At 27.4% G+C, this 25,575-nt stretch overlaps 1 protein-coding gene across 1 annotated transcript in view; it reads right to left on the reverse strand.

Annotated features, from left to right (window-relative positions):
• The window catches only part of LOC135923805 (sulfhydryl oxidase 1-like), a 42,779-nt gene extending 22,434 nt beyond the window's left edge, over positions 1-20,345 (reverse strand). The window contains exons 1-6 of the mRNA XM_065458756.1: positions 20,114-20,345; positions 19,970-20,070; positions 19,789-19,931; positions 19,659-19,749; positions 19,476-19,615; positions 8,438-8,626 (exon numbers count right to left, since the gene is read on the reverse strand). Of these exons, the coding sequence (XP_065314828.1) occupies positions 8,438-8,626; positions 19,476-19,615; positions 19,659-19,749; positions 19,789-19,931; positions 19,970-20,070; positions 20,114-20,345 (896 nt within the window). The remainder of the gene's footprint in view (positions 1-8,437; positions 8,627-19,475; positions 19,616-19,658; positions 19,750-19,788; positions 19,932-19,969; positions 20,071-20,113) is intronic.
• Positions 20,346-25,575: the final 5,230 nt, after the last annotated feature.

Raw genomic sequence — 25,575 nt, forward strand, 5'->3', positions numbered from 1 at the left:
GTTTAGTGTTGCGTAAAGCTGACCGATTTTTCAGCTAAGCCTAATATTGGTTTAGTCGATTTTCAGACTAAGCCTAATTAGGCTTAGGAGAAGTTTTTAGCCCACTACAAAACCTAAGGAATCCTTTTTTATTATTAAATTCAACATTATCGCTAATGAAGCGAAATATAAAATATTAATTTTATTTATTTCGCTTTTATTTGTTTAATATATTATTTTTATAATAATAATTTCAAATTTAAGTTTTATAAAAAAAGAATTCAAATTAACATTTGGCATGGCTATATTTATTATTAATTTTAAAAAATATACTATATATGTTGCCTATATATTTTTTATTCATTCGAAAAATATACTATATATTCTAGCGTTAATATATTTTTTTTGGAAAAGTGTTATTTCTTCATTCATTATTTAAGTGCTTTTTTTAAATATATATCTGATTTTATCAGAAGTATTCCATCTAGTCTGGAATACTTACCTTGTGAATTTCAGACAAATTAGCCATGAACTTTTAAACTTAATATTATTTAAATTAATTTTTCCATACATATTATATACATTATAAATGTCTCAAAGACTGAGATAATTTTCTACAATTCATAAGATAGGTATTCTAAACGTGAACACATTGCCGTAAGAAACACATTGACGCCAAGATATAAATATATATATTTAGTAAAAACAAAATAATGATAAATATAAATAATTCTGTGGTCTGAAGACGATGAAACAAATAAGCCGACCCATTGGAAGACTCGGGTAGGCTTCCGAGGCGGGCTGAGTTATCGGCTTCAAACCCGGTCCAATAACGGTTAAGTCGATTCGGCTGAGTAATTTAATTATACTATATATATATATATATATATAGTAAAAACAAAATAATGATAAAAATATAAATAATTCTGTGGCCTGTAGACGACGAAAATTGGAGGACTCGGGTAGGCTTCCGCGGCGGGCTGGAGTTATCGGCTTCAAACCCGGTCCAATAACGATGCTGAGTAATTTAGCTATACTATTTTGAAATATATCTAAATAAATTTTATCGTCTGTTTGGTGAATTCCAAATCATTTATTTCTATATTTTAAATAAGTTTACTTATTATATGTGTATAACTCTATTTTTTATTATACTATATATAAATTACTTGCACTTTTGTTATAACCAGTTCTGGAACTAGTTGCTGGAAATTTTTTTAACGGGTTCTGGATTTCCGGCTCCTATAAATTTAATGAAGGGATTTCCAGGTTTTGGTTCCAAACTCCGAATATAATTCATAACCCGTATAATTTATAAACCTACATAAATTTATAATTTTTATTTATATATTTTTTGTAATGACTACACGGTCGATGCTTCTATTTTTTAAACGTTAAGAGGTTGTTATTGAATTGTTATTTTTGTATTTTTTGTAAAATGTTTATTTTATTTATTATATTATTATTTGAATTTGAATAGCAAATAAAAATGCATTTTGATAAAGAATAAATAAAATTATATTTCAAGAATTACTAACATTACATATTAGTAAGTAATGATTTTAAGGAATGTTTACATGGCGTAGGCATGGGGAGGGTTTTGGGGGTTCAACCCTCCCCCCCCCCCCCCCCATGAAAAATGGAAAAAAAAAATTTTTTTTAATTTTATTTTTTTTAAATTTTATTTTTAATTTTTTTTAAAAAATTTTTTAATTTTAATTTAATAAATTCTTAATAAACGCTTGATTTTTATCAGGGATCCAAACCGAACCTGAACCGAACCGTTAAACCGCTAAAAAACCTGTATTTTTTATCGAACCTAAACTGAACCTAAACCTCTAAAAAATTTCTAGCCGAACCTGAACCGAACCGCTAAAATGCCTCTGAACCGGTTCGAGTCTCATAATTTTATGCTTATAAAATAATGTGTAAGTTATTACTAGTAGTATATTGCAAATATTTTAATTATATTCAAATTGTTTTAAAAATTACTATCAATCACATTTGATTGGTAAACGTCAGTCATAATTTTTATAAACTTTAGTGTATTGCCATTTTGCAATATTTTTTAAATATTTTAAGCTTATAAATTATAATGAAAAAAATTAAATCTAATATATAAATTATTTACATATAGTATTATAAATGACACATTAAATCTGATATCATACTGGCAATGCCAGCTACCCAAGTTAGTGTGGAAGGATGTTTTTCAACAATTAAATTTATATTATCTCCTTATAGATGTAATTTGAGTGAGACGAATTTTGAAAATATATTAATTGTGCAGCTTAATAAAAAAAAATTAAGTAATTGTTCATATTTAAATTAATCATTGATATATTTATTCGTTATTAAAGTAAATATTATTTTATAATGTGCAATTAATAAAAATGATGGTTTTTATTTTAATTATGAAATAAAAAAAAAATTTTCCTGATACATAATCCTAATGTAGGTTTGAATACAAATGTGTTCAAACCGGTTTTTAGAGGTTCGAACCGAACGGATATTTTTATTTTTTGCGAACCGAACCTGAACCTTAAACCATTATTTTTATCCAAACCTGAACCTGAACCGATATTCGTTTCGGTTTGGATCCCTGATTTTTATGTTTTAAATTTATTATAAATAATAATAGATATACACATTTGATTATTTTTATTTTTGGTTTGCAGCTATTTCACACCACCCAAGAGTTATTTATCAAACGTATCATGATATTGATTCAAAAAATCAAAAAAAAAACTAAAAAGATTTTGTCCGACCAGATTCATCGAAAGACAAGAGTCGGTGAAACTCTTTATTGAACTATATGATGTTGTCTTTGCAGCACTAGAATTTTATATATCAAGCAAGAAAAAGATTCAGCAGATGTCGAAAATCTTTTGCAGGCTATTATTAAGCCACAGTTTTTAATTTCAATTCAATGTGTTTATTTTTTATTTAATTATACATATGATTTTAGCAAAATGCTATAAAAAATTGATTTGGATTTAAGGGAGATTATGAATAGAGAAAAGGATATTGTTGAATTATTAACAAATATCAGAAAGAATGTGGATGAAAAATTTCATGAAATATATGAAAAAGTAAAGGAGATTGCTAATATGTTTGGAATTGAAATTTTTAAACCTAGAGTAGTCTCTAGACAATCCAATCGATCAAATATTGATGCATCTACGATAGAGGATTTTTATAAAATAAACATTTTTATTCCCCTTATTGATGCATTTTTATTTCAATTAAAAGAAAAATTTATTAGTCATAATTATATTTTAAAAAGCTTTTATTTTCTTTTGCCGGTTGAGTCTAAACTGTTGATTACACTTGAAACACGAAAGGATATTAAAAAATCTCAGTTTTATGCTGATGATTTAGTAGGTTCATATGATAAGTTACTTTGTGATGTCGAATTTGTATAAAAATCTTGACAGAATAGGGTATTCTTTGAGACCAAAAAATGCTCTGCAGGCCCTTTCCATGTGTAATTGAATTTTAGATTCCCTGCCTATTATCAAAACATTATTAATTATTCTAGCTACCTTGCCAATTAGTACCTGCACTAATGAAAGGTCTTTTTCAACTTTAAAAAGGTTAAAAACCTATTTAAGAAACACAACTGGTGAAAAACGTTTAAATGGATTAGCCCTATTGAATATTTATAAGGAGATTATTTTAGATAAAAATTTGATTCTAGATGAATTAGCAAAATCTCAGAGAAAAGTAGATCTCTCTTTTTAAATTCAAATCAAAAAATAGCAATAAAATTTTATTAGTTTTAATATATAATCAATTTTTTTTTGTAAAAAAAGTATTATTTATAAGATAATATCATCATATTTTTTTAAATACTATTATTTGCATAAGAATTACACATATTTTATATAATTGTAAAAAATTACATTTTTTTAAATAGTATTTATACATTATAATTTTTAATATTAAAATCTGTATTATATAAAATATCAACATTTTGAAAATATTTTAATTAATAAAAATATATACATGATTAAATAAAGGAATGTAAAATATATAATAAAATACCCTAAAATTTTGTTATATGAAAATAAAACAATTTTAACAAATCCAAAAATATAAGCAATTAAGTGTTCAAAAAAAATTGAAGGTTTTTTTTAAACCCCCCCCCCCATGATAAAATCCTGGCTACGCCACTGAATGTTTACCTGCATTAACTATCGATTATAATTAATCTTATTCAACATTTTAATCCATTTGTTTCGTGTATTTGTTATCGTCATTTTTAAAAGATATAATTAAATATTTATTTTTTCATATCGCAGTATCTAAGTCAAAATAAATTATTTCTATCTTAATTTTCTAAAAATAATTGATCCTTGACTCACATTCTATGTAAATTTTCTTTAATAACATTATTTATTTTTATCGTCAAATATTATAACAATCTTCTTTTAGAACTTGAACAATTAGCCCAGAGGGTCTTCGGAGATAGAGGAAATTAGGGTTAATTGAGTAGAGTCCTTTGTTCGTCAATTTAAGTATTCTTTCATTTTAAGCCATTTTCTTAGTGATATTATAGTAGTGTCAAGTTTTTCATAAATATCATATAATGTGATATTATAGATATCAGAAACCTGCAGGCCCGGCCCTAAGCCCGGGTACCAGGGCGGGCCGTATTTTAAATTTTTAAAATAAACCCGGGTCGGGCCTGAAAATTTTTTTTAAAAAAACCCGGGCCGGGCCTGAAAATTTTTTTTTTAAAATACCCGGGCCGGGCCGTATTTTTTTTAAAAATTTATAGGGGAAATGTGGCATGAATGGCCATGTTTTTGCTTTTTGAAAAAAAAGTATTAAAATTTATGTTTAACCAAACAAATTTTATATCAATGTGTAGCCTAAATATTAATCTTTAAAATAAAATTAGAATCAAAGCTCTATGTATAATAGTTTATGAGCTAAATGAGGTTATGTGAAAGTTGTTTTTCTGACCAGTCAAAACATAGTATGTATTGACTGGCCATATACTATGTGTTAATTGGCCATAAAATATTATTTAAGAATTTTATTATAAATATAAAATAATACAATATGAAATACTTGTAAAAGACTTATATTGATATTTCTACATTTTTTAGTTATATAAAAAATTAATTATACACTAATTTAATTAGTATTAAAATCTCAATTTATTACCACATCTATTTAATGATAATATTATAAATTAATATCTTAATTATCATTTTACTAAACATTCTTAAGCTTGTTCATCATTTTATATCACCAAATGTTGTTTTGCAAGAGCTTTTAATTTTAATATGAGTATGTGAATGAGCGAATTGTGGCCAATCAATACATGGCCAGTCAATACCCACCTCTCTATTATTATTAAGCGTCTCATATGTCTATTAAATAAAGCTTTTAAAGTCTAATTTTTTGTGTGAATAATGTTAAATGCCTAATGATAATATTTCAATAAAATATCAATAATCTAAATTAGTAATTTTTTCACAAAAAAAAATGTGTAAGGTGATTTTTCCAGAAAGAGGTACTAAAAACAGTTTATTTGAAATATTTTTTTATTGAATTGCTATATTCAATAAATGAACTTAGGTAAGGTACATATCATAAATATACACATTTTGACCACTTTTGAGAGAAATTGGTCTAATAGATAAAAAGTTAAAGGGTGGAGTCCAGTCTTCAACCATGGCCGTTTATGGCACATTTCCCCTAGAATTATTATATTCGTCAATTAGATATGGTTATAATGATTATATATAGTTATGATTAATATAATGTTTGGTGAAAGTTAACACTAGCTAAGACTCGTAGTATCTCTTACATAATAAAATTATAGTTTTCCTGCCATGGAATAAATACGCAAAGGATTAAATACATTATTAATTAAAATATCATTTTTATTTTTTTTATATCAATATATTATTTACACAAATTTTTTATAGTATCAATTTGTAATATACTAAATATCTGTTTAGAATAAAAATATGATAGTGTTGTTAAACGGCTCGTTTTGAGCCGATTTTTAAAAACGGCTAACTCAGTTTTTTATCCAGAAAAATATTATGCAAGCCTGAAAATTTTGCTCATAGAAGGAGCAAAGGTCTAGACATATAGTATCTAAATTTCGAGGCTTAGCCATGGCGAAAATATTGAGTTAGCCGTTTTTAAAAATCGGCTCAAAACGAGCCGTTTAACAACATTAGCTTATATACTTGCTTACTAAATGATAATACTAGCCGAAAAATATGATAAAATATGAAATAATCATTTTTTATATATAACAGGTCGAATATAATTTTAAAAAATTCCGAGCCGGGCTTAAAAAATTTTTTTTAAAAAAATCCAGGCCAGGCCGGGCCCCAAAATTTTTTTTTTAAATATCCGGGCCAGGCCGTAAAAAATTTTTGAAAAAAAATCTGGGCCGGGCCGAAATTTTTTAATTTGGGCTGGGTCGTACAAATGGTACCTCTGCAGGTCTCTGATAGATCAATATCGAGTATGTAAGATACGTTTTGTCTGGTTATTTATTTATTCAAATGTTTCTTAATTTGAAAAATATATTCATAGTAAAAATGTACGTATTTTTTAAATCTATTTTTTTTATAAAGGAAATAGAAAAATAGGAGAAAAAGTCAAAAATTTAGTTAAGAAAATATATTTATGTACGTTTTCGTACTTAATAATTACTTTACTTTTGCGTGTACTGTAGGAGAAAGCGGAGTAGACAGTTATTTTGCATTTTTACTCTAAATTTATTTATAACCAAAACAAGAACAGAACTATAAATCTATTTTTTTTAAAGTGCAACCAGGCGCGTAACCAATGGGGGGGGGAATCCCTCCATCGAAAAATTTGACTGTTTTCTTAAATATCAATTTAAGTTAATAAAAATTTTACCCCCCCCCCCCCCAATCAAAATTTTGCAAATATTTGAATTAGTGATCTGCATCGGGCCTAATTTTTCAAGCCCAGCCCGGTCCGAAATTTTTTTAAAAAAAAGTTATGCCGGCCCCGGCCCGAACCTGAAATTTTTTTAAAAAATTACTCGACATTATATAAATATAGATATTAATTTTAATAATTACTCAAAATAAAAGACATATGTTATATGGCGTCACGTTCTATAAATAAAATCAAATATTTTTCTTTTACATAAAAAATTCAATATAAAATTGATAAATCTAAATATATTTTAAAAAATTTCCAAGACCCGGCCCGAATCTTTTTTAAAAATATTAGGCACGACCCGGCCCGAACGCAATTTTTTTTAAAAAATTAGGCCCGAGCCCAATACTTTTGCAGATCTCTAATTTGAATATCAATTTTCCAATATAAAACTTATTTTTTATAATAAATTTTATTAAAATTTCCTTTCCAGTCAGTAACATATACAGGATTTTCCTAATTTTTGATAAATTGGCAAATTTTCCATGAAAATTAAAAATCACATTATAATTATAGTATTTAATAAATTTTTTGTATAATATTATAATTGATAAGTTATAAAAACTTGCTTTTTAAATTATTTTCTAGTCAATATTTTATACACACTACAATTAGTATTTTCAATATTTATTCTATTTATATTGTATGAGAATTTAAACTGAGGCTAGTTTTTAAAGCCAATTTTATAAAAAAAATTATATTAAACTTTATTTCAATTTTATATTTAAAAACAAATTCATTAAATGTAATATACCTAACTTATAAAATAATAAAAAATTGGGGTATAACTATTTCTTCTTTAAATATCCATAAGTGCGAATTAGTAAATAAAAGCTAAAAATATTAATATAAGTATTATTGAATTATGAATAATTTAATTGAATAGCTCAAAGATATGACCCCTAAGTGGGGTTTGGAGGGCGACCAGCCAGAAAAATTCCCCCCTCCAGAAAATCCTGGATACGCCACTGAGTGTAACTAACTACTTGTTGTACTGTAGGAGCTATTATGATCAATTATGTAGTAAATTTTGAATTTTCCTAATTTAGGTATATCTTAGATGTCATGCCTATTTTTTAAAAAAATCATTACATATAATAAACTATTTATTAATGTTCCTTTTTTCCTTAAAAAATTTTTCAACATTTCCTTTTTACAAATTTAATCAGACGAAACATTTTAAGCGTTTTATCCATAGCTTCTATCTCGAGCCCTAGGCCAATAATGAGGGAAGTCTTTATGACATATAATATTGTAGCAATATAGTATAATAATCTATAATTTAGTGCCAGAAATTAATAACCAACATAAAAATTACCAATCTCTGAATATAATATAAAAAGTTAACCATAAACAAAGAATTAAATAAAGCTCTAACAAAGTTTTGACCCGTGTGAATCAAAATTTGCTAACAAGTGGACGAAGTTTAAACACAGCTGATTCTATAAAGGTTTCAAAAATAGAAAACGCGCACTATAAAATTACATGAGACTTGGGTAGTTTTATTTACTCGATAAAAATGACGTTGTAAATGTCCGAATAGGAATGGCGACTAAGTGATTGGCTGAGGCGATAATTTCTTTCCCGTTCCGATATTTTGATGCGATATTGATCAACATTCACATTTTCGAGCCGAAATTCTTTGATGATTGCCGAGTGCAGGCTTAATATGTCCTCGTAAGAACGGCAGGAATTTATGCTAAAAATAATTTTAATTTAAGTTTTTAAAAAGCCCACATAAAATATATTGGTAGGTAGAGTAAAGCAGATTTATATTAAGATACTTTTTCAGGTCTATAATTAATGTAGATTTTGAAAATTAAATTCCCGGCTGAAAGAAAAATGCCACACCTTATATTAAATTAAGGTAACCACGTGACCTTAATATTAAAAGCGTTTTAAACGCCGCATTAAAAAAGTGACCCAGGACGGCTTCTAGAAATGCATGATTCATGTATTTAAATGTACAAATAATATTTAATATGATAATTATTCAAAATTCAAAATGGAGCGAAAAAAAGAATAATTTTATGGGAATCATTTACTCATTTTAAATAAAGTGATATAAACATGAGTTTTAGCAAGTTACATTCCTTAGGCCTAATAAAAAATTTTAATTCATTAAAATTGGTGGAAAATTGAACCAATTGATAGCGAACGATATTAACTATCCGCATATTTTCATAAAAGCGTATAAATAAACATTATTGCCTTAAATCTTTGTAATCCAACTCGACCACGGTGTTATTCGTATTTAATGGAATGAAAAATTTACCGTCCCACCTCGGAACTTAAAGAAATACTTAATTTTTTGTTTGATATCTATGTTGTAGATGGCAAAACGTTATTCTCGAGAAGTCTGCCAACGACTTTGTTAATTGAAATAATTTCTCTGATTTATTTTCTTCACAATCTTGATTTCTTAATTCATTAAAATCTAATTTGAAATGGGGAATAATCGTATTTTGCGGAGAACTACGCTTTTGTAGTTCAAGATCAAGCTCAGGGTCTCCACAATCTTGATTTCTTAATTCATTAATCTAATTCGAAATGGGGAATAATCGTATACTACAGAGAACTACGCTTTTGTAGGTCAAGATCAAGCTCAGGGTTTCCATTGGACTAATAATCAGTCGACACTTCATTTATTTAAGACTTATCAACGGTAAATCACGTAATTATAAGTATAACAGAATGTCTAAAACATAGCACTTGTGCATTTTATTTATTTCAAACAGGAGTAATTCTATCTTTCGAAAGAAATATTTGATAAGGCTTCATTTTTTTTCTCCTTCTCCCAATAAAGCTGTTATCGAGTATGAAAGAATTACTTTTACAACCACGAGATGCCGGGCATTTCGTCGCAAATGTACATCAAAGCTTCCTTGAGTAACTCCATGTCAAATCAATAACGTTTCGACCGACCCCTTAAGTTTTTCATAAAATTTGATAGAAAATGCAAGGTCGATGAGGCCAATACTACGCTAAATTTTAGCCTTCAAACACATATTTTTGGAAATATTCGCAGTCAAAGCGGGAAAAATGGCCTATTTTCATCATTATTGGTCATCATTCAATTAAATATTACTAAAAATACTAGTGTACTACCACTTTTTGGAGGCCGATTTGACAATATATTGATATGGGCCACAGATCCGATATCACTAATCAGATTTTGTTTGTTATCGTTATACATATTTAGTTTTATAGTATACTACCATCTATAGGTATAACATAACTATAACATAAGTCAGTTATAATATATAACTATCAAATTTAATTAGTCTAATATTTTAACTTATATTAGGTTATATCATTCATGTTGTAAAATCGTAATTTTTTTTGTTCCAAAAGTCTTTCTATCGTGTAGAAATCATCAATTCTAAAAAATATTTAAATTAAGTTGCCATTTTAATGGATCGAAAAATCTAATAATATAAGCCAAACCGATATTTAAAAAAAAGAATAATCAGCCAACATCTGATCAGATAAAAAATATTGGCACATGTAAAAACTACACGATTTAAAATAACGAGTCTTATTAAAAAAATCGTTCAGATATTATATTTTAGGAAAAATTTTTTAAAAATTGTCGGTCATTTTATTTATTGAATAAGCTAAACTTAAAATTACATAATTTTATTTATTCATTATAAACATCTCCTTTATATTTATTTTAAAAAATTTGGGCCGGCAGGGTTTCATTTTCGAAATTTAAAAAAAAAATGAAAGTAGGAATAATTTTTTTCCCGCCAGTAGGCGATTATAAGTCAGAATATAATAAAAGTTTTAAGAAAACGTTAATAAAATATGTCATAATAAATAATATTATGAAAATTTGAGCAAGTAAATAATATTATGAAAATCTTCAATCTTAATAATTCCATCTCAATTGATTATATTTGGCACCAAAATTATATCAATTAATTTATTTGGAAATTATACTTATTTACTTCTGTAATTTTCATAATATAACTAAGTTTTTGGATTTTCTTAAATAATTATAGATATATTGAAATTGGATCTTAATTTCTTTCTATATCAAACACATGAAATAGAATTAATTAATCATTCGACATATATTTTAAGTAGGGAGTACCAATATTCTTTATCGAATCAGACCCATTTTTTTACCGTTTAAATCCGATAAAATAGCGTCTTAATTTAAAATTTTTTAAATTTATTAATATTTAAGAAAATATATTTATGTATATGTCTTATTGGGATATAGAATCATGTGGGATTCGGAATCCCAACGTGGGTATTCGAGATCTTGAATCCCCACGTTTTATTCGGACTCTTTTTTTTAAATATATTTTTTAAAAATATATAAAAAATATTCCGAATCCCCATGAAAAAATAATAAAATAATATAAATACTTTTCTTCCCCTTTTTGCAGCTGGCATTATATAATTAAAAGACCAAAATAAGGGATTTAAAAAGAGATTTTAAAAAAAGCCGCAAAAAGGGGAAGAAAAAGTAATTATATTATTTTATTTTTATAGGGATTCGGAATATCCGAATCCCACATGATTCCATATCCCAATACGACATATATATTAGGAATATTCTTTTAAAGTTATCATTTAAAAAAAACTAATTGAATATTTGAAAATATGTTAAAAATGTATTAAAATATATAATTTGTTTTTAAGCATACAGCAAAACCTGTCTAATTTGTGCACTATTGGAAAAGATTTTGGTCCAACTTAGAGAGTTACCCAATTTATCAATACTTACTTTCTAATATTAGCCAATAGGAATTTAATTGAGACTCAAAATTTGGTCAAATTAAGGAACTATTTGAATTATCAAGAGTCTAAATTAGACAATTTATTGTAATTTTAAAGCTTAGATAATTTTAAAAAGGTTCTAACAATTTATATTTATCATGAATAAACTAGATGGGAATCTAATTATTATATGATAGAATAACTTTCGAAACAAAAAATATTAAAACGATTTTACTATATAAATAAATGATTTATCAATGACATACTTTCACATTAGTAGATATAACTAGATAATAGGGTTTGTAAATCTACCAAATAAAAATAATATAAATTTTAATTAAAGAATTATAGACTAAAATTGTAAAACATCGTTTTTTTAAATTTCAGTTATATTATCTTGCAAGTAAAGAACTAATGCTCAAGGGAACAAGTCAGGAATTTGTTGAAAAATTAAGTAATGATATATGTAATAATTTGATATTTTTTTCAAATAAAGAGTTGATCAATGCAGCTAATAACAAAAATGAAGAATGATTTGAAAATAAATAATGAAAAATATAATAACCATTTTTTAAATCTACTATAAAAGAATTGGATAATAAAAGTACAGGAACAAATAGTTAGTGCGGTAAACTATTTCAAAAATAATCATTTTAAAAGTTTCAAACTGAAACAAGAGGAAAGGCCATCTCTTGACACTCCACAAAATATTCGTTGGAATTCAGTTGTAGTTTAGATGTCTCTATAACTTAGTGGGCAAAATTATCTAAAATATGCGAATAAAATCGACATTGCAATTTAAAATATCACACTCAAAAGAGCTGCTGGAGATATGATTGAAATCTTAAGACCAATTAAGAAATGTTTAAAAATTTTAGAAAGAAATAAATCAAATATTCAGACAGAGTATATTGTTGAAAGAATTCGCAAAAGTTTTTCACCACCTTACATGCTAATAAAAAAATAGGTAGTAGTAATCAACTCTCATCCTTTGCTAAGTAATACAATCAAGCTTTAACTCCTGCACACTTCTTATTCTACCTTTTAAATCCGAAATATCATTCAAATTTAACAACCAATGAAATGGAAACAGCAATGGAATGCGGGAGGCTTCTGTAACCAAACACCGACATTTTATCTAGTAAAGCTTCAAGCAATATCAGAGCTATTTACTAAAATTATGTTTTCAGATTATATAGTAAATAAAGTAAACACAATTGAATGGCAGGTGGGAGGATATTTGATGAAGGATGTAAATATTCTAAAAATAATATAAAAAAACTATGCGCTGCAGTCGAGAGTATTCTCGTAGTTTGGAGTTATTCATTTGAAGCTAAAGAATCGGTTAGGAACAGAAAAGGCAGGAAAATTAGTTTTTTTATTTAGCAATTAAATCGAAAATGTCGACGATGTAGATATTACTTGTGATTTTTATTATACGTTATTTTTAAATTTTATTTTCACTATTGCGATTAATATAAGCAGTTATTTTTCTACTTTATTAAAAATTGAAATAAAAAATTAATTTTTTTGTCTAACAAGTGGTGATTATTAGTGCAATTTGGTTATTTAATTTAGATTTTGCTTATCTAAGTCCTTATCTTTCACTATTTTATTTTTTGATTTAAAATTGTTTTTTTTTTAAAAATCGGGGTTACTAAATAAATAAGCCTAAATGATAATTTAATTAAAATTTGATAATAACATTATTTTTTATAATATAAGATAATGGAATAATAAATCAGTGTATAATGTTTTAAAAAGGAGTTTTAATCATAATATTCACTTCTGGCTTTTAAAAATCAAAAAAAAGGCAAAGCTTTAAACAAAATATATCATAACTCTAAATTTATAGATAAAGGTTTGTATTTATAAGATATATAGTTAATAATGTCTTATTTTAAAAGGTTATTAAAGAATAATTATGTATATAGTTCCATATTATTATTATTTTTAATGATCAGAATTTTCATTTACTTTTAAATCATATGATAAAAAAACATGTTTATAATAGTACTGTAAACGTTACTCAAAAAAGAAGCTAATAACGTCAAAAAAGGGAACATGTTACTAGTTACTTAAAAAATTAAATATTATATATAAAAATTTGCTATATATATATAAATAAAATTATACAATAAGTTATTAGATAAGATATTTTTATAATTTTTAATTGATTTTTAACAATTGATTTTCAAAATTTTGATCAGATAAACAAGTGTTCAACACATCTTTCGCCATGCTAAACACATGTTCTACTGACACAAAGGATGGAATGGTTGTATTATATTTAATAAAATAAAAATTTTAATTGGGTGAATTTGTTAAATATTAATAATCCTTATTTTGAAAAAAGCATAGATCATCTTCAAAGAAATCTTCATTCATTAATTGACATGATATTTTTTATAAAAATAAATTCTAATACTAGTGAATAATGGAGGTCTAAAAGGTTCCCTGTGATCTGGGTCTAGAATAGGATCACCGTCTCCTTGACGGGGTGTAAAAACCACTTAAAGGTGTTGATGTCAGGAAGGGCATCCGATTGTAAAAACATTGCTACAAAATTTCCCTATGGTTACAACAAAGCGTGGGCGGGGTACAGCCCAAAGTACCCCAAGGGCCTCCTCATCTGCCTACGACAAAAATAAGGATGGGAAACCTGATGGAACCGCAATTCATGAAATAAAACTTATGACGGCCATAAACGACCTGATAAAAAGTGGAGAAACCAGTTTAAGGCGGATCGAGTAAAGGTCGCGACATAGAATGTTGAGAGTATGACGCGAAGAGCGGGAGAAGTGGTCGATGTATTGCATAGAAGGCATATAGATGTGTGCTGTATACAGGAGACCAGATGGAAAGGAAATGGGACAAGAATGATTGGCAAGACTAGTGAAAAGTATAAATTCTTTTGGCAAGGAAGTAATGATGGTAAGGCAGGAGTCGGGGTATTGGTTGCGGAGAAATTGGTAGACAAAGTAGTCGAAGTGAGAAGACTAAATAACCAGATAATTATTATAAAGATGATTTTTGGTAGAAAGCTATATAATATTATCTCGGCATATGTTCCTCAGGTTGGAAGAAGTGAAGAAGAGAAAGATATATTTTGGGACAGTCTATTGGGGGTGACATCGAGACTGGCAAATAAAGTGGGGATTATCCTGGCTGGTGATCTGAATAGACATGTAGGAGCGAGTAGTGAAGGTTATGAAGGAGTACATGGAGGGTACAGTTATGGCATGTAGTATACCTACAAAAATACGAATCGAATCAAATAATTGCATCCGTATTCGAAAAGGAATTATTCGTATTCGTTTAAATCAAATAATTTAGTATTCTTATTTGTACGAATAATAAAATGATTATTCGATTCGATTCGTCGAATATTCGATTCAATTCGAAAATTTTATTTAATCGTAAATTAAAAAAGATAGCATATTTAATTTATTTTGTAAATTTAACTATGGATAAAAGACAAACAAATTTTATTAGTAAGATAATATAGAAGCATACATATATATTTATATATAATGTTGAAAAATCAATATAATATTCATAACATGTAGAAGACAAATATACCAACAACAAATTTTTTAAACACAAAGTTTTTGTAAAAAGTCAAATTTATGATTTCTCCATCATCAAACAAATGAGAAATATCTGATTCGCCCGTCATTCTTGACGGGATAGCTACTAGTTATTTATAATTGTATATGTGTTATAAATTACGAATAAAAATAAATACTTTCTTCGTCCATCATAAAACAATTTTCGGAAGTTAATTTTGTATTATGAATTATTCGAATAAAAATAGCCGTTAACAACATTTAGAAATATAAAATGTTTCTTCATTACTCCACTACGAAATTATATTAACTAGAAATAATTGCTAATAATTCTTACTAATAATATTTGATTATTTTTCGATATTTATTAATATAAATTATTTTAATCGAATAATTCGATCGAATAATAGATAAAAAATTATTCGACGAATAATATATTTCGAATCGAATAATTGTGTTATTCGTATTCGTAAAATACGAATCGAATCGAATCAAATTTCGAATAGCAAATAATTCGTTTTTGGTATAGCATGAGGAATCTGGAAGGGGAGAGGATTTTAGATTTTAGTGATGTTATGGATATGATTGTCTGTAATACAATGTTTAAGAAAGAAGTAGAGAAGCTTGTAACTTATAAGTTAGGTAGTACCAAAATTGCGGTGGTTATATGTTATTAAGAAGATGTGATAGATGTATAGTAAAAAATGTGAAAGTGATACCGGGAGAGGAATGTATTAATCAGCATCGACTAGTTATAGGAGATCTTACTTTTATAGGCGCCAGGATCACTAAAAGAAAGTTTGTGCCAAGACTGAAGGTCTGGAAATTGAAGGAGGAGAGTGCAAGACGACAATTCAATATGACATTGGCGATAAAGGAGGCAGAGGTGGCACAAGCATCTGAGGTAAATGACAAGTGGGAGGTCATGAAGAAAGCCTGGGTGATGACAACTGAGGAGGTATGTGGATGGACAAAAGGGTCGCCTAGACATAAGGAGACTTGGTGGTGGAACCCGGAGATATCGAAAGCTGTGGATGAGAAACGCAGGTGTTTTAAAGAATGGTATAATAGTAAGGATAATAGTGATAACGATATTTACAAGATGGCGAAAAGAAGTTAATAGCGATGGCGCAAAAAGAAAAAAGGCAGGAGTTTGCTAAAGAAATGGAATGTGCTGAAGGAATGGGAAATGTGGTTCGAATGGCAAAGCAGATGGCAAAAAAGAGGCAAGATGTGATAGGTGTTAAATGCTTGAAAAATTTGAAAGGAAAAATGGTAATTGATAGTAATGGTATTAAGAACACCTGGAAAATCTACATGGAAGGAGGTTAGAACGAAGAAATGAATGGGATAATAATGTTAGTTGTGCAAAGGTAGAAGGTCCAGGATGTAAATTTGGCAAGGATGAAATAAAGAAAGCAGTGAAAAAGATAAAAAAATGGAAGGCAACGGGTTTAATGATGGTGGTATCAGAGATGTTTAAAGGTTCTGATGACTTAATTACTTAGCAATTGAATGGTTTATGAATTTGGCAAATCAAATTGTTACAGAAGGAACTATTCCTCCAGAGGACTGGCGAAGAAGTATAATTATCCCAGTATACAGGGAAAAGGGTGATCCATTAGATAGCGAGTCTTACAGAGCTATTAAACTCTTGGAACATGCAATGTAGGTATTTGAGAGGGTGTTAGAGAAGCGCATAAGGGAAAATTGATGAAATGCAGTTTGGTTTTACATCGGGAAAAGGCACGACAGATGCAATTTTTGTGGTGAGGCAAATACAGGAGAAGTATCTTGCGAGGGAAAAAAACCTCTATTATGAGTTTGTTTATTTAGAGAAAACATTTGAAAGGATGCCGCGTGAAGTTACTAGATGGGCCTTGAGGAAATCAGGTGTGGAGGAATGGTTGGTTATCGCAGTGATGGCAATGTAAGTAAGAGCACTAACAGCAGTACGGACGGATTATGGTGATAGTGAAAGCTTTGAGGTGAAAGTAGAACTTCATCAAGGATCCGTGCTGAGTCCATTATTATTTATCTTAATAATGGATGTGGTGGCTTGAGAAATGTGTGAAGGACTTCCCTGGGAGCTATTATATGCAGATGACCTTGTATTAATGGCAAACATTGAGGAAGAATTGAGGGATAAAATTAGTATATGGAAGATGACTATGGAAGCAAAGGGTCTGAAAATGAATGCATCAAAGACAAAGGTGATGATTGGTGGGGAAAATCTAAAGATGGAGGAATCCGGTAAGGGGCCTTGTGGTGTATGTGGGAAAGGAGTTGCTAGAAATTCAATCCAATGCACCAGATGCCAAAAATGGGTACATAATAGATGTAGCGGGAAAAAAGGAAGTTTGATGTTAGAAAAAATGACATTTATTTAAAGAACATATATGAAATTGATACATAATAACGATAATGTAGAAAATGGTGGTCTAGATATTGAAAATGGGTTAACCCTAGAAAAAGTGGATAAGTTTTGTTATTTGGGTGATATGCTAAACGCAGATAGTGGTGTAGATTCTGCCATTGTTGCAAGGGTCAGACAAGCTTAGAAGAAGTTAAGAGAGATGTCGTCTATTCTTACAAAAAAAAAAGTCTCTCTAAAGTTAAAGGGGAAAGTTTACGTAAGCTGTGTGAGGAGTTGCTTAGTTTATGGCGGCAAAATATGGGCAATGAAAGCGACTCACGAAACCAAATTAGAAAGAACAGAGATGAGGATGATTAGATGAATGTGTGGGGTATCTCTGTGAGAGAGAAAAACTAGCAAGGAATTGCAAGCAAGATTGGGTATAGAAATGATTGGAGTGGTAATGCGACAAAATAGACTAAGATGGTTTGAGCATGTGGAACGTATGACAAAAGATGACTGGGTAAAGAGATGCACCTTGATGGGAGTATGGGGATCAAGACCTAGAGGAAGGCCCAAGATGACGTGGACAAATGTGATAGCGGAGGATATGAGAAGCATGAATCTTACAAATATTGATGCTCAGGACCGTCAAAAATGGAAAAGAAAAATCAAAGGGAAAACTGGCCTACCCAGGTAAACCTGGAAATCACCATAAAACGAAGAAAAAGAAGAAGTGAATAAGAATATAAATTAACATAACTTGATTAAATAAATATTAAGATCAACAATCTTGACTGAAAATTTAAAATATAAAAGAAGGAATTTAGTGGTTGATCTGACTTAAATTATTTATAAAATTTAAAAAATTAATAAAAATAAAAATGGAGGTTATTTATCCCATTTTTTAAGAAAAAATTAAAAGTAACGATTTGTATTACTGTTACTCAAAAAAAAGAAACGTGTTACACATTAGACTCGTTTTTAACATTACTTTACAGCACTAGTTTATATCGCCCCAGTACATCATTCTTGGTTATACTCAATTGATTTTTTAATTTTAATCAAAATACTATTCATATTTTTATTAAAAATTATATATTATAAAAATTTTTAATATAACGCCATCTATATTACATTTTTTATTTAAAAAATAATAAAAATTAAAATTAAAAAACAAAAATAATTATCGAGATTTTTTATTAAATCGTTTAATATATAGGTAATAAACATTTTTAGTGAATATTAACACCCAAAAAAAATTTCTTCCTAACAATGATAATATTTTTACCTGAAATTAGAAAACACTTGAAATTTTTTAATTATTTTTTTTATATTTTTCAACATAAAATTTTAAGGGCTATAAAATGATATATAATTTGTAACTCTATCTTAAATATTTTTTAAAACAACAAGATTTAATGAAATCACACACTTCGTGATTTTCGACTTTGAAGGTGATTATCTTTGGATCTGGTTGTGCTAGAACTCTTAAATTTTGATTTTATTAACATTTACAACATAAATAACTAACATGCCAAGTTTCATTCATTTTTGAGATGGTCGGCCAAATCGGTGGTCGATTTAATTATTATAAGGTTCTTTTTATCTGTTATGCCCATAATTAATTATTGATAAAATATGTTATTATTAAAATGGACATTTTGAGAAATTATGTACCCCAATAAAATAGGACTCTACAATTAATTAAAATCAATCTTGAATTTAAAAATAAAAAAGCATTTCTTTTTATTAAATAAGAGGAATTGCAATATCAGAATAACAAATAAGAATGAAATTAAAAAATATATAGAATTATGCATCTCTTAAACATAGGGTTTAGACTGATAATTTATTTATAAAATATATAGTGTAATAAAATATATTACCTAAAAAATGTTGTGAGTTGTAAGGGACTTAAAATTTTAAATAAAGTTAGATTTGCTTCTTTGTCAAATTTAATATTTAATTTGCTATAAAGAATTCTTATAATTTTTAGAGATGGTATATCCATAAAATCTAATATTAGCTATAATAAAGTCTTAATATGTATGATTCATCAAATAAAATACCTGAATTCCTATAATGTTTTCTTTGTATTTTTGGGCAATTACCAAAATTTTAATTGAACTTGCAGGTTTCATCAAATATTTAATTTCATCACTATATTAGGTTATATATAACATTAAATTATATTTTTACAAAGAATGGAGACTATAATCTGGCCATGACAATGGTTTTACAAGAACTTTTCCAAAATTTACAAGGGTTTCTTCAATTAGCTCTGAAATATTATGAGAAGCTAACATTGAATAATAAGAACCATTTGCATTTGGTGGAAAAAACTTTGTAAAAATTTAAAAAATTTAATTTAAAAGCTTACCTTTAATGTAGGAAATGCAATTATTTCATATTGGGTACAGATGTCATTATGCTGTGGAAGAGCACAATCTATTGCAGCCACATACACACATTTTTTCCATCCTAAAGTTATGATATAATTTATTATTATGTAATTTATATTTACGAGCTACATTTTTAGAGTATGATATGTAAATTGGAGCAAATGCTTTACAATGCCCACACCAACTAGCATAGAAATTTATTACCATAGCATAAGATTTGTTATTTATTTCGCTATCAAAATTAGTATTGTCTAAAAGTAAAACAGAGTCATTAATGGGGTAAAGATTAGGAATGACAAAAGATGGGTATCTGTAAAGTATGACCATAAAAATTTTTATCCATGCTAAATTCATGGATAGAACACTATTTTTACTGAATTCAGACTACTGATTTCAAACCTCAGATTTGACAGATGATTGATCAACAGTTTATGACAGGGTTAGCATTCATGATAAATGAGGGGAAGTTTTTAATTCCTATTCTAAAAAATAAGTCCTTTGCTATTTTGAAAGTTTGTAATAGCGTATTGCTCTATTTAAAATATATGAAGAGATTGCCATTATAGTTAAAACTTGTAATTAAACATGGGAATATCGTTGCCAATGTGGTGAAAGATTTTTTAGGGAGGAAATTATAGAACTTTGAGGTAACGGTTGCCTCCAGTGTTTATTTTCTCATATAGATGCTTATTCACACATTAACTGAAGCTGTATACTTTGGTATAATAAATCAGATATGGTTGCTTATATGATTTCTTTTTGATTTTTAAGGAGTAGATGGCGTGTGAGAGAAGGGGAGGAAAGATCTCAACCCACTTAGCAAATTTTTTTTTTAAATATAAGGGATCATTGCTTAGACATTGTCTAAGCCTTGAGATTTTGATAATATATGTCTAGACCTTTGTTCCTTCTATGAGCAAAATCTTCAGGCTTGTGTAATATTTTTATGGATGGAATATTTAGTTAGCCGTTTTTTAAAATCAGCTCAAAACGAACCTTTAAACAACACTATATTATATAAGATAGCTAAAACGTTAAAACTTCATTATTTAATTTAGTAATTTTGATTACTAGAATTATCGGCAATAGCATCTAATAACCTATTTTGCATATTGTCTATTAGCAGTAATGAATTGATTTTCCATTTATATTTATACCAGACTGCCTTATGTTTCGTTTAATATTATTAATCCAAATTTATTTATTTCCCTGATTCATGAGATATTTCATGTTCTCCTATAGAAATCTTAAATAAACATTCATTTATAAATTTTAAAAAAAATTTAGAACCTATTAGACATATCCTTAAACGATTTTAGAAAACCTATCTTTCACTTTACTTTATTGATTTTTCAGCGTTATATGATTGTTCTTGTCTGAAGCCGGATTGGATAATTCAAACAGAACATCATACAGTAAAGCTAGATCTGAAGATTTACAACTTTCTACTCAAGTAGGCTGCCCTTTAAATTTTGTACTGTTGCTAGAATTTTTGAAATACGTTTACAGGCCTCATAGTTATTCCAACTGCCTTAACATTACGAAATGCTAGATACCTATCATACATCAAGTACCCCTCTAATCTTCAGCAACTTAATGTCCAATTCAAATGCTATATGATCCAAAGCCAAATTTTTGTAAGACAAGCTATATAACTAAATATTATATCAATAAAGACTTTAAAATGATTAACGCCTGTAACAATTTTTATTGTATCGGATATCTCTAATTTATAATGATAAATTAAGCAATTCTAAAGTATGATAGTCGGTAATTGCTTGCAAAGGGACGCATTTGCTACATCAGATGTGTTGCTTGTCATGACACTGGTACCACTACTAATAACAGAAATCTAATTTTTATGCAAAAATTTTAGAAAACCCAACGGATTTAAGATGATCCAGTGAGGTATGGCCAATTTTGCATTTTTCGATTCCAGTTAAATATTTAAAAATAGGATCATCCCCAATAGGATCAATGTCAATTTTACCTAAATAACAAATGCCGGTTTATTTGACAATTAGTAAATTCATCAATATGGTAGAAATTTTCGATTGTAATATTATTTACAATTTCTATTGCATTTCCTTGGCAATATATTATTAACAAAGCAGAATATCTAGAATGCAAAATATGTTGTATATCTATACCTTTGTGATCTGGCAGTGGCGTATCCAGGATTTTCTAATGGGGGGTTGAGGGGTTGGGGGGGAGGGGCTTCGCCTCCAAACCCTCTTTATCTGGCCTTCGACCAGCTTTCCCCCGGCCTTCGGCCGCATCTTATGTTTTAGCTATTCCATTAAATTATTCATAATTTAATAATAATTATATTTATATTTGTAACTATTATTTACTAATACGTGCTAATGGATATTACAAGCCTATTTTTTATTATTTTTAGTTAGGTATATTATTAAAGTTTTTTAAATGTAAAGTTGAAATAAAGTTCAATGTCATTTTTTTTATAAAATTTGCTTTAAAAACTAGCCTCAGCTTAAATTCTCATACAATATAAGTATAATATAATTTTTTTTATTGAAAATACTAATAGTAGTGTGTATAAAATATTAATGTTGTTAAACGGCTCGTTTTGAGCCGATTTTTAAAAACGGCTAACTCAATATTTTCGCCAGAAAAATATTAACTAAGCCTCGAAATTTCGATACTTATGTCTAGACCTTTGCTCCTTCTATGAGCAAAATTTTCAGGCTTGCATAATATTTTTCTGGATAACGTTTTTAAAAATTGGCTCAAGACGAGGCGTTTAACAACACTATAAAATATTGACTAGAAAATAATTTAAAAAACAAGTTTTTTTAAACTTCTTATCAAATACAATATTATACAAAAATTTTTATTAAATACTATAATTATAATGTGATTTTTAAATTTTCGTGGGAATGTTGCCAATTAATCAAGAATTTTGTTTGTCTTTGGAATCAAATCACTGTGGATATTTAACAGAGCTAACCCATTTAGCCGAGATTCGGAAGTAGTACTTCATAAATATGTTTTCAACCTTCTTAAGTTGGAAAGTCCTTTCATTCGTACATGTTATAATAGGCAAACATGGTAGAATATAAAACAACTTTAAAATATTAGGAATTTGAGAAGGTTTTTTTACACCGATTTAGCGCATCAATAGCATGCTCAGGTAAAATAGCTAAACGTAGTAAATATTTATACCACAATTCGAATTCACTGATTAAATTTATTTCAGTATCAATATCATAGGAATAAAATTTTGCTAAATATTTAATTTTACCAATAGTGGCATTAGAAAACGAAAATGGATCTTTGGGTATTAAAACTTGAAGATTGCTAAAGACTTGTTTTTTATCTAAAAACCGTACTTTTATTTGCGATAAATAAGTATCTAAGAATAGGATGAAAGTGGATATTTTATAATATTCTTCAGTTGAGCCAATATTTATTTTACATCTAAATAATTGCCCAGGTGTTAGACGAGGTTTAATTAGTGTTATATCATAAAATTTAGCCTTCAATTCAACGTCCATATAAATATTATGAAATTATTCCTCTACATTCATTCTTATTGTATCTACCTGTTCATATATATTTTCCGCCAAATCAATAACCTGAACCAAGTCTAAATTTGGTTTTTGTAAATTTCTACAAAGTAGTGAGCTATAGGAAAATAATTTATTGATGCAACTTGATAAACTCTGATTGATCAATTGAATTCAATAATGATATCGCTTCTGACGACACATTACTTTTTTTCATGCTCAGCCTTATTTAACTTTTGTATTTCTATTTCTTCTGTTCTACAAAATCGAAGTAAATATAAAATATTTAAAAAATTATAGATATTTATTAAAAATTAATATTAAAAATACTTATCAATTCTAACTTTCTAATAATTTTGAATTTAATAAATTAATTATATATAATAATATAATAAATTATCATTTGATTTCAATCTTTTTGACTTAAAACTTTTCCATTTTATTAATATTTTTGAATAATGTTAATGTACTCACAAGGAAAGGAAATTTTAATAAAATTTATTTATAAAAAATAAGTTTTATGTTGGAAAATTGATATTCAAATATTTGTAAAATTTTGATTGAGGGGGGGGGGGGGGAGGGAGAGAGGGTGGAGGGTAAAATTTTTATTAGCTTAAAATGATATTTATGAAAACAGTCAAATTTGCGATGGGGATGGGGGGAATTTCCCCCTTTCCCCCCAATTGGTTACGCGCCTGTGCTCCTGTAAATCTATTAACAATTCAAAATCTCCAAATGGACTTTTGATTTTGTAAGATAATATGCAATATTCAATAATATCTTACTTTGTTATCAATTTGCATAATCATTTTTAATGCTTGTTCTGGTTATAAAAATAATTTATAATATTTTCATTTTTATTTTAACACATACTTGGTTAGTCAAAACTGATAACCATCACATTCCCGTATTTCTTTCTAAAATTATTATTTTAAAATCAATTAAAATGGGGAAGGGTTAGTTTTTGGACTGAAAATGTACAATTACATTAATAAATTACCATTTTGTTTATTAAATATAATATTTATTTTTGGATAAAAGATATTAATAACACACTAAAATATTTCTATATTAAAAATTTATTATATCTGAAAGGGACACGCCGCCCTTACTCAATTTAAACATTTCTGATGTTGAGATAAAAAATTAGGTCCAGTCTGGTATTTTTTTTGGCCTCCAAATTTTTATCTTATCATTTTACAAGATATCACAGAATTTTCAAAAATTTATTATTATCTTTTTCCAATATCATTGATTTGTATACTTACTTATTTCATTCCTGTTATTCTCTTATAATTATTATGCTACTAATTAAAAAGGTTCCAAAGATATTTTACCTTTTAATGGGTTTTTAAAATCATTTTATTGTATTATATAGTATATTATGTTATTTTTGAAGTATATAATTATTAATAATAACAATGATTATTAAAGATTTTGTATAAGTAAATAAATTAAAAAAAAAAATAACATGTGATTTAACTCAAAATTAACAATTAAGACTTACTTTTTTGATTGAAGTGAAAACAAAGAAAAATCAAAAAATATGCGTGAATTTTTAACACCCAAATGCAAGAATGGTTTTTTTCCAGGTTTCTATTTTGATGTAGGGCATGGGTTTATTTAATTAATTTTACATTAACGATTTTTCATTTATTTTGTAAATGTTTGCCTACTAAATTGAATAGAAAATGATCCAAACAGTTATATGCATTAGAAATAAAATCGGAGGAATTGATCAGAGAAAAATAGGAAAATAAAAATTTAAACATAAATAAAATATGACTAATTAAGTTAAATTTTTATATTAAGATTTTTTTAGATAGGAATCTTTAAATGATCGCTGCTAAATGAAAAATAAATTGTTTTATACTACTGTACTATTTCTCCTTTGAAATGATTTTATATATATTATATAATAGTTTTATTAATGCTTACACTGTGAAAATTTTTTTCCCTTCACATAGAACAAAAATGTTATAAGTTGTTATTAATAAAAATAATTAAAAAAGATTTGAAATGGGACAGATTGAAGAAATGAGGCTTAGAATTTT

Source organism: Gordionus sp. m RMFG-2023, chromosome 1, assembly GCF_954871325.1.
Source record: "Gordionus sp. m RMFG-2023 chromosome 1, tfGorSpeb1-WG-v2, whole genome shotgun sequence".
NCBI classification, from domain to species: Eukaryota; Metazoa; Nematomorpha; class Gordioida; order Chordodea; family Parachordodidae; genus Gordionus; species Gordionus sp. m RMFG-2023.